The sequence below is a fragment of the Anas acuta genome, chromosome Z (genome assembly GCF_963932015.1).
Source record: "Anas acuta chromosome Z, bAnaAcu1.1, whole genome shotgun sequence".
Lineage (NCBI taxonomy): Eukaryota > Metazoa > Chordata > Aves > Anseriformes > Anatidae > Anas > Anas acuta.
Genome location: NC_089017.1, coordinates 14,182,169 through 14,193,394, shown reverse-complemented (window position 1 = coordinate 14,193,394; position 11,226 = coordinate 14,182,169). Strand labels below are relative to the sequence as shown.

General features: G+C 42.4%; 1 protein-coding gene across 1 annotated transcript in view; it reads left to right on the top strand.

Moving 5' to 3' along the window:
- Positions 1-1,502: 1,502 nt before the first annotated feature.
- Positions 1,503-11,226, top strand: part of IL6ST (interleukin 6 cytokine family signal transducer) — a 32,498-nt gene continuing 22,774 nt past the window's right edge. Inside the window, exons 1-3 of the mRNA XM_068665986.1 lie at positions 1,503-1,659; positions 8,205-8,285; positions 9,441-9,752. Coding sequence (XP_068522087.1) covers positions 8,219-8,285; positions 9,441-9,752 — 379 coding nt within the window. The 5' untranslated portion in view covers positions 1,503-1,659; positions 8,205-8,218. The remainder of the gene's footprint in view (positions 1,660-8,204; positions 8,286-9,440; positions 9,753-11,226) is intronic.

The following is an 11,226-nucleotide window of genomic DNA, read 5'->3' as shown; positions in this document are numbered from 1 at the left end:
CTTAACCTTATATCGACAAACACAGATTTATTTTTTTTATTTTATTTTTGGAGCATTCTGAGCCAGGGATATCCATAAAGACACCGATTTAAATATCTATAGAGATACTAATCCAGAACGCCTAATAACTATACATGATTCTCACATTACCACAAGCACAAACACATCTGGAACCAAAACCTGAAGAGAACGCAGAAAGTGGCAAATTTTAATGCTGAAGTGCTTTTCTTCATAACGAATAAACTGTGCAACACTGGGCAGATGTCACTTAGTCCTGATACTTTAGAAGGGTTTGAACACCCAAAAGCCTGGGTGAGGAGACGGAAACTCTATTAGGTGCAAAGACAACCAACGGGAGAAACAGCGGCACTACAGGAATACGAGGTTGCTAGAAAGTGTGCCAGCTGTGGATAGGGAGGTGAAGTAATCAGCTTAAACTGCAGGTTACATAAATACCTATCAGAAATGACTCAAGGATAGCTGATTTTGTCTTGAGGAAAGGTGGAGGAGCTAAATGACCTCTTGAGCGCCCTTCCAGCTTCACATTGTGCTGCCTGTGAAATGCCCAACACCCACAGTGTTAGTAACAACCACATTTCTGGTATGAAACCATTTTGGAATGTAAACCAAACATGAAGACTGGTATTAAACCTGTTTAAGGTTTGAACCTGTGAGAACGTGAACAAATGTGATAAAGGTTATCTCCTGCCATCCTTCCCCAAAGTTCTCAATCTTTTCTCACTCGCAGCTGATGCCAGCCAGCATTTGAGACAAGATATCGTTGTGGATACCCCACTTATCAGACCAATCTGCCTACTCCACAACAGATGTGACTAAAAGCGTGTTATAACCTGAAAATTGTCGAAGAAATACGCAGGCAAAAGGCTGAAGCGTGTGGTGAGGAGCTCCGGCATGCATCATGGACGCCTGCTAGAAAGGGCTTAGCGTGGGGCTCTCGGCACGGCATAAACTTGTGGATGTGGCACTTAAAACTGTGGATGTGGTGTTTAAACGTCTTTTTTTTTTTTTTTTTTTCTCGCTTGGGCAGGCGAGAAGCCTGACCCGGTGCTCGGCAGCGCAGCCTGCCGCGCCGCCCTGACGGGAGGGAGCCATTTTCGGACCCGCCGCCCTGAGGAAAATCCCCGGGGGCACAGCCCGGCCCCACGGCGGCCGCAGGACCTCTTCCAAACACCCCCTGCAGCCCCCCACACCGCCCCCGACGGCCGACACCGACCCGGGGGCTCCGAGGGCACTGCCCGGTACCGCCGGCCCCTCAGGACGCCCCTCACACTCCCCCCCCCCCCCTCCGCCCTTCCCGGGCTCCTGGCACCGGCGGGCGCGTTACGGGAAGCTCCGCCCCCTTCCCCCCCCCCCATTCCCCCCCCTCCTTTCCCCCACCCCGCGGCGTCACGCGCCCCCCGCGCCAATGGCGGCGCGCGCGACGGGGAGGGGTGGAGGGGAGGGAGGGGAGGGTGGGGAAGGGAAGGGAGGGGAGGGGGAGCCACACGCACGCGCGCGCGCGCGCGCGCAGAGAGCGGAGCGGAGCCGGGCGGCGGGGCCCCGCGCGCGCGCGCCGCGTAACGGGCGGCGGGGCGATGCCGGCGCGCGGCCGGGCCGTTATTTAGGGGCGCGCGGCGGGGCGGCGGCGGCCGGCGGCAGGTAACGGCTGGGGAGGGTGAGGGGAAAAAGGAGGGGAAGGGGGGGGCACCCACACAACGGGGCCGCAACGCGGAGGGGTCTGCGGTGAGGGGGGAGGCACAAAGGAGAGCGGAGGGGAGGGACACCCCCCCCCCCCCCTCGGTCCGGATCGCCTCAGGGAGCCCCCGGCCTCGCCTCAGGGAGCCCCAGAAGGAGACCGGCGGGCACAGCCCTCGTTTGGGGCCGTCTGTCTGTCTGTCTGCCTGCCTGCTTGGTGCTGAGGTGCCTCCGAAAGGGCAGCCTGCCGGGGCAGTGATGTGGCGGGAGGGGAGGAATGAAAGGTCTGCAAAGGGAAGGGGTCAAACGCGTTGGGGAGCCAAAATATGTTTGTTTTGTTGGTTTTTTTAATCCTCTCTGCCCCTTACAGAACATGGAAGTAATTGCACTTCTCTTCCTAAATGTTGCTACTTGCTGAGGAATCTGCTGAAATCGATTAATTTCTGAATTTAACGAACTTAACAATCTGAGCGTTGGTGTATTGCTATAGGAAAGTGAGAGAGGGACAGCACAGGGGGGCGTACACGCCACAAACCTCCTGGATTTCTTGGTGGTGGTGGTAATAACCTCTTTCTTCAAGTGCTAGAGGAGCCCAGAAGTGCCCCATGGACCTCATGCTCCTCAGCAGCGAGGAGCCTGTTGGGAGCATGAAGGTCAAAGGCAGCCTTGGCCGCACTGGCCGTGACATGGTGACGTTCAGGATCCTTGGGTCAGGAAGGAGGGCGAAAAGCAAGGTCCCCACCTGGATTTCAGGAGGGTAGACTTTGGCCTCTTTAAGGATCTGCGTGGAAAAATGGCTTTGGATAAGGCCCTAGAGAGAAGAGGGGCCCAAGAAGGTTGATTAGTACTCAAGGATCACCTTCTCCAAGCTTAAGAGCAGTGCATTCCAATAAAGAGGAAGTCAGGCAAAAATGACAGGAGGCCTGTGTAGATTAACAAGGAGTTCCTGGCAAAATTCAGACATAGTAAGGAGACATATAGAGAGCGGAAGGAAGGTTGGGAAACCTGGGAGGAATACAGAGATATTGTTTAAGTGTCAGGGTGTTAGGAAAGCCAAAGCTCAAATGGAATCGAATTTGGCCAGGGATGTCAAGACAGGGCTTATAGATAGAGGCTAAATGCTTCTGTAAGTACATCGGTGACAAAAGGAGGACTAGGGAAAAAAAGTGGACCTTTACTGACTGTTGACAGTGGATTGTATTGGGCGGGGTGTTGCCAGCAGGCTGAGGGAGGTGATCCTTCGTTCTGCTCAGCACTGGTGAGGACACATTTGGGTGCTGGGTCCCTTTCTGGCTTCCCCAGTCCAAGAGAGACCTGGACATACTGGAGAGAGTCCAGTGAAGGGCCTGGAGCATCTGTCCCATGAGGAGAGGCTGAGTGAGTTGGGACTGTTCAGCCTGGAGGATGTTCTGGGGAATCTCATCAGTGTTTCATGGACATCCTAGAGCAACTCCAGAGGAGGGCCATGAGGATGCTCTGAGAGCTGGAGCACCTCTCCTGTGAAGACAGACAGAGGGAGGTGGGGCTGTTCAGCCTGGAGAAGAGAAGGCGCCGGGGAAACCTTACAGCAGCCTCCCACTACCTAAAGGGGACTACAGGAAAGCTGGGGAGGGACTCTGTCAGGAGGTGGGGTGATAGGACAAGAAGTAATGACTCTTAAGCTAAAAGAGGGTAGGTTTAGATTAGATACCAGGAAGAAATTATTTACTGTGAGGGTGGTCAGGCAGTGAAACAGTTTGCTGAGAGAAGCTGTGGATGCCCCATCCCTGGAGGTGCTCAAGGCCAGGTTGGATGGGGCGTTGAGCAACCTGGTCTGGGGAGAGGTGTCCCTGCCCGTGGCAGGAGGTTGGAGTTAGATGGTCTTTAAGTTCCCTTCCAACCCAAACCATTCTGTGATTCTGTGAATGTGCATTAATACCTGAAGGGAGGATGCAAAACAGACTGAGCCAGGCTCTTTCCTCTGCCCCACCAGTGCCAAGACAAGAGGCATGGGCACAAACTAGAACACAGGGGGTTCCGTCTGAACGTCAGGTTCAGACTTCACTGTTCTTCACTGTGCAGGTGAGGGAGCCCTGGCACAGGCTGCCCAGACAGGCTGTGGGGTCTCCTCCTTGGGGATCTCCAAAAGCCACCTGGACATGGCCCTGGGCAGCCTGCTCTGGGTGTCCGTGCTTGGGCAGGGGTTGGGCCAGATGGGCCCAGAGGTCCCTGCCAAGCTAAATGATTTTGCCATCCTGAGAGGTGGTTACTCTATATTGTTTGCATATAGGTATCTTCAATATGAAGATGAATTTCAGAATGTTCAGTGTATGTAAGGTTATGCAAGATTTTCAAGTGATCGTCTTTGAAAATGTATTTGAGTCTCATAAATATTTCCAAGAAGGAAGTAAGCTTGGAGGAAGGAAGGAAGGAAGCTTGCAGATGAAAAGCTCTTGATTAGAAAGCAGTTACAGCTTGAGTAATCAAAATTACTTTAGGATAGATACAGCTTTTGGATCAGTTCTAAGTATTCTTGGCTTGTTACAAAGCCTCAAGCAGTAGCAGCTATTTGCCGTGTCACTCATATGTACCGTTTTCTTGCTTGATCTACCTGAGTTATGTGGCTCTGGCTGAGAAATTACCACTTGAAGCTGCAGGCTTGGCTTTTAATATTTATTTTGAGGAAATTTCAGAAGTCTGTTTGCCAGCAACCTGTAGGCTTTTGTGATTGACCTGGTGGTGAGCCTTACCTAGACCTAACTCCTTCCTGTGATGGTCCTGGTATTGTCTCTGCTCCCTGATTTGCAAGCTGCCTTTGCTGGCAAGGAAATTCCATTTTGCTGCAGTTTAACTGAAACTGTCATTTTTAGGTCATTAGATGTTACATTTCTGATCCAGAGAGGGAAAGCTCATCATATGACACACAACCTGTATTCATTTGGGTGTTGTTTTTGTGATTTATGAAATAAGATTAAAATCACAAGTGCTCTGTTACTTGGGATAACTAGAGCCATCCCTTTTGTATGTATGTATGACTTTCTTTAGAAACTGATTTACCACAAACCTGTGATAACAGAATGCTGTTGTTACTTTATGCCTATATTTCTTGACTTCAGGGGTGTTTCTAGGTTTCCACAGAGCACTGTCTGAAGCATTCGTTTAAAGATGCAGGTGAAAAGGCTTAGTGAGTTCCTATCGAAATGGAAGCAGGATGTGAAAAATAACAACTACTGTATGACAGTTTAAATTGGGTGATCTCGTGGCATACATGTTTCACACCTTTATTTACTGAAGTAATCTCAGCATTTTAACAGAATTTTTTTCCTCTGGAAGGTAACATATTCTGAGAGTTAAGGACTGTCACTAGTAGTAGTTCTAAATTGATCGTGTTGTTTTTACTGTGTAGTATTTTGACAGACTTTGATCCCTTGCCACTTTGGCAGATCCAGCCTTGAAAGTAGCCTGACAAACTTCCAACAGCAGTTTGTTTTTTTTTGTATCTCCCTTTCCTTTTACTTAGCATTGTACCTAACTAGGCTTGGCTAGAAAAAAATATTGTACGTAGTGGTCCACAACAAGTGCATAGTCTAGATAAATTGTTGTTTCTGAAATGACTATCTTCTGAAATGACTATCTTTGTCAATGTTAGTTCAGCATCAGCTTGAACTTTTACCTTAGATTCCAAATAACCTGCACTGGTTTGTAAAACAGAACATTTCTGGCTGTGTTGTGTAATTGCTGGGGCTAACGAGTTTTCTTTTGTCCAGACTTGCAACTTGTCTGACTTAGTCGTTGACAGTGAACAATTGGTGTTCAGCAGCATTTCTCTGGAATGATGGCACTGACTTCTAAAGCTTTGGTATAGCTTACATGCAGGGTTCTGTGCCATCAAATCTTCATATGCTCATATTAGAAAACACAAGTTTCCATAGAAATCTCTTCCATGCTCTGATCTAAAGTATGGCTGCTTGTTTTGTTAGGTATTGGCTCCACCATTTCTTTTACAACTTTCTTCTAGGCAGCATGGATGGAAGTGCTTAGTGTAACTCTGGCTCTTTCTTCTAGAGTTAAATTTCCCTTAAGAATTAAATTTCCCTTAAAAATCAATCTCATAAAAGCTAGAGGAACTAATGTTTTTTTGTTGTATTGTTTTTCTTTTTGTTTTCAAAAAAAAAAAATCGCACACATTAGAAGACATTGCAACAGCCCATTTGTGGATTCAGAGGTCTGTGCCTTAAATCTTGTAGCTGCATTGATCAGTAGGGGGGAAAAAAATAAGCTACATCAAAACAAGCTAACAGCAGATATATGCTGAACTGTGGTTTGATTTATATATTTTTTTTTGAAGCTATAGTCACATCTGCTAGTGCCAGCAAGGGGGGGTTTCAGTTAATTTTTCCATTGCAGGTGATGGAGTCTCAGTTTTATTGCCTTTCAGGAGCTGAATACAGTGAAATAGTACTTTAAACTGTGTAAGATTTTTATTTCTTTTGTGCTCCCTTAGAACAGAAACTAAGTTCTCGAAAGTGCAGACTAGTAGAGAATTGGACCTCAGGTTTCTCATCTGTAAATCAGTTCAACTAAGGCTGGAAAACAGTTGAAGCATGTAGAAATGGCATTTATTTAAAAAGATGAAGTCATCTGATATTCTTTTCATTCAAAAATATTACACCTTAGCAAAGGTTTGATACTCTGCTATTGTTTCCGAGTTGGTTTTTTGCTTTTTAAGTGTTAGCTCTTGTGTTCCTTCAAGTGATTCAGGGTATGTTCCTTTTTCTGATAAACCTCTGCCATACTTCACGTGACAATATGATTTAGAGTTTTTTGATTAGCTCTGTGGATTTATCGTCTAGCCTGAAATAAGTCATTATTGATAAGAAACCAGTAAGTTTGTAATGATGCAATACTTAGCTTAGGTGACAGTGCAGCTGCTCTAATGTGGCACCAATCATAGTGACAAATGTTTTTGTGTTTGTTGTTTGTTGTTGGTTTTGTTTTTCTCGGAGAGAAATGCTATGTTGTGCATTTTTTTTTTCCTTTCTGCCTTTTTACCTCTGCTTCACTCTTCTTTCTTCAGCATAGAATTCGCGTCTGCTATTGTTCTGCAGCTTTGGGCAATTAGCAGGAAAATGAAGCTGCTCTCTTCTTTCCACCCAGTTTATATCTGGCCTCAGGATTCTCAGGAGCTTCAAATCCTGCACCACATTGTTCAAGTTTAATAGGTTTAAATGAATCTTGCTTAAAATAGCAAATTGTAAGGTCTATGCTTAAGAGTGCAGCAAGCTTCAACAAGGTAGAAAGTGGTATTTCTGATAAATATTCGAGTAAGCCAAGACACTGAAATAGAGCTTAGGACCTAAACCAAATTCTCTGGTGTTGGTCTTGTTCACTGTGTGGATTTACTTAAATTTACTTAAATTTATGAAACCAGTTGGGATTTTAAAATGCAGAAAGGAACCCAAAAATTCAGACCATGTGACTAAGTGCACACTGTAATGGTTGTCATACCTAGTCCAGTAAGAGCAAATTATTAAAAAAATAATAATAATCCGAAATTAGTTTATTGAAACAAAGTCCGATTATAGATAACAGTACTGTTATTTAGTAAATAAATCTATAATGATAGGTGTAAGTGCTTGTTAACCTAATTGAGGAGTCTTCTAATCAGCAGTATTCCTAATATAATATAACTTTTGGTGAGCCCTAAAAATGCACTGCTGTAATGTTTTAAGATTGGCATTTGTTGTGTTGTTGGTTTAGGATTCATGTGAAAATCAATTTTCTTTACATTATATTATTTACCTTTGTTTTCAAGTCAAAAAGCTTAGATATGCTTATACCTAAGGAACGTGATTCTAGCTTGATATTGATACATTGGTGCTTAAATGACTTTTCCAATCTAATCTTAGCGTGACCTGTATGAAATGCGCTTTGCATCTTCGTCATCATTATAAACTACATGCAGTCAAAAGCAAGGAGTGTTTTCTGTCATAAGCTGAAGTTTTTTTGGTCTTGTAACAGTCAATTCTGTTCTAAAATTTTCTTTAAATTTTGAGAAATTTTAAAATTTAAGAAATTTTTAAATGTCTCTTCTGAACCTTATATAAAGTGCTTATATTGGTGCCTTTAAAAGCGAGGTAGCGGGGTAATCATAATCGAATTCTTAGAACTGTTTTAAAACATGAGCAATGGTTTTACACTGTTTTAATTGCTAACCTTTTATAGAAATACCAGTGAATTTTGTTTTCATGCATGATGTGAAAAACTTAAGATGATGAGTTTCTTAAATTTGTAACTTAAGAGCCTTTCAACTGCATCATTTGTCTTAAACAGACATTGGAATTTGTTACAGCTGTAAGTAAAATAAAAAAAAAAAAAAGCCCATTATTTTTCCAGAGCGAAAAGAGATTGTCAGGGGAAAAATAGCATACCTGAGAAAATGTCATATAACAAATAGAAATTTGAATCTGTTAGTGATCTGAAGTGAAGACTAATAGCTCAAATGGAAAAAAAATCTTTGTCTATTACAGGAATTCTGTGCAGCATGTTTTCTGGGTGGAACTGGGTGGCCCGTTGCTTATACTTGTTTTGGAATATTTGTTCCCTTGGAGGTAAGGCTTCTGTTCTACATATGAGAGACCTGTAGGAAGTCTTTAATTGGATGCTTGAAGCACTTACCTGCTTTTTGTCTAGATAACTGTTGCAGGTGTGGGGCATAAAATAAGGTATAGTACAATTAAGAGACCCACGCTATGTTGTTAACCTTATGGTAAGGTAATGCAGTGTTAAACCAATACTCACCTCCGCTTCCATTCCTACAGAATTGTACAGAGCTAGTGAAGCTGACTTTGATCAGTGACAGGTTGCTTTGTTTCCACTGACATCACTGGAACTAGTCACTGTAGCAGACTGCAGTGGTGAATTCGGTCTTACAGTGTGATTTTTTTAATTAAAAAAAAAAACTTTGAAGCAATATTATATGATTTAATTTTGCATATGCTAAATGATACCTCAATGAAAACCTAACTTGGTCAGACTCAACAGCTGTTAAAGGAATAAAGCTTCCAATGAATTAAGTGTTTTAATCAAGGTGGAGCCATGGGCAACTTCACTTGTATAGGAAACAATCATCCTGAAGCTGTTCAGTATGGCTACTGAATCAAGGCAACATTTCAGTCTGCTGATGTTTGCATGCCTTGGTAGCAGTCTTCACAATTTAATCATTGTGTTGATGTTCCTTTGTAAAAAGATTACTACCAAATACAGAGTTGGCCCAAATTCCCCAGTACTCTTACAATATACGTATTGAAGATTCTGAAGTGGATGACTCAAGTGTTTAACTGTTTGCATGTGGTTCTTCTAAAACTAGTCTTCCACAACAAAGGTGTATATGTCAGTATTTTGTTGGCTTTCTCAACAGTAAATACCTTTAGCTGCAAGAGTAACCTCAGTTACTTCCCCCTTCAAGATACACATTCAGTCCTTGCCTCTATTCTCACTTTCTCTAAAGACCCTTGGTTATTAGGTGAGCTTTACTGGCTTCATAAAATGTTTTTGCAATGCCTAGGGAACATTACGCTGGTTTTGTCCCTTAAATCTATACTTTGTGATCCACTAACACACTGCAGTTTTGTAACAGTCAAGTAAGTAATTTCCTGCTTAGGCATACTTTGTAATATTGTCAATAGTACAGTAATTTTGTACCAGCAATTATTGTGGAATGCTCTGCTTTTTTAAAAAGATGGTGTTGTCTTTTTTTCTTCCAGTTTCAGGTGGACTTGTACAGTCATGTGGTCACATCATCCCAGAGTCTCCTGTATTGGCCCTTGGTTCCAATTTCACAGCATTATGCATTTTGAATGAGAGTTGTCTTGACTTTGGCAATATATATGCTAATCAAATTATCTGGAAAATTAAAAATAAAGTGGTACCTAGAGAACAATACCGTGAAATAAACAGAACAGTTTCCAGTGTCACATTTAATGACACTTCTTCACTAGCTACTCCTCTGACATGCAACGTTCTAGCAGATGGACAGATTGAGCAGAACATTTATGGAATTACAGTTACATTAGGCTGTAAGTACTGATTTTCTTGAGCTTTATTCTGGTTTAAACACTAAAAAAGTTATTTGAGAAACAGATAAGGGAATGAAAACAAAACTGTGTACATCTTGAGATGTTCTTTTTCATTTCCTTAGCTCCTGCATAATTGCATAAATATGCTGTCAAATAGTATGTCATCAAAGCCAGTGAATATGCACAAAATAAAATATTCCAAAAAAATAGAGAATACTCTGGACTATTTAAGAGAAAAATGTTGAAGCAAGAAGACTTAAGTTTCATGAAGAAGGTTTGAACTTAGCTGAAAAAGATCCTAGGAAAGAAATCAAACTTTCCTTGGTTCTTCCTGCTGTGCAAGGAAATACAATAAGGTCATAAAGCCTGGTTTCATAATAGAATTATAAGATTACTGTTTCCTTCATTAGCAGACTTAAAAATATCTAGTCCATCTGTACCACTAAATGAAAACTGAACTGCCTTAAGAAGGAAACGTGCTATTTGGATTATTCAACATATATATAGAAAAATACCTCTAACAATTTATAAACTTTCTTTTTCCAAGCAGGATAGTTTTTGCATAACTGAGCAAGTGCTCCTTGAGTCAAGACTGAGGTCTTGAGAAGGTGTAATGTGAATGACTCAATATATTACTGCTTAATTGGTGGACAGTTCGTAAAGTGATGAATGTGTCCTTCCTGAGTATAAATAGCTGGGGAAATTCGTTGCCTCCTAATGTTGGTAAAAGGCATTGCAATTACTGTCTGATTTACATGAAGAAGCTTTGGGTTTACCATTCAAACTCATGTGGCTTTATCATGAGTTACAAAACGATTTCATAGAAGAAGTTATTTCAACTTCTGAGTAAATTTATTCTCAGAAAAGATGGGACAGACACTACATGGAAAGGTGAATATGTAGAATATCCTATGGAAACTTAAATGACAGTACAGATAGTGTTCTACAGTTGTAATTCACATGTGAATCTTGAGGTGCACTTGTATTTACAGCTGCTGTTTTCATTCTATCAATTAAAATGCTATTAGAAGTGAGCAGCATGTTTAGGAACAAAGCTATGAACATGTTCATAAGTTGGTAGTTCTGTTTAAAATTGGATTTTCTGCTTGAAAAGAAATAAGATGCTTTATATTACACTGATGTAAATAGTGATTATCCTAAAAGCTGGAAACAAACTCAATGCTATCTTTGTATGATATGATTTGACTTTAAGAAGGAAAAAAAAGTTCATTTGCTGTCTGAAAGTTTCTTACATGCTCAAGTGTATTGATGACATTCCCTCTTGTAGATGTTTGTCTAAACCATCCCTCCCCTGTAAATGGGGTAAGGGAGTAGAGTTATCACAACTGCTTCACGTATCAGGTTGTTGACAAAGTCAGTATATGCTGTTGCAGCTGTGCTGCTCAGTAGCATTTCTCCCCCTCCACCATGAGTTAAAATAGATTTAGTACAGTAGGTAAGAGATGGCCAATAC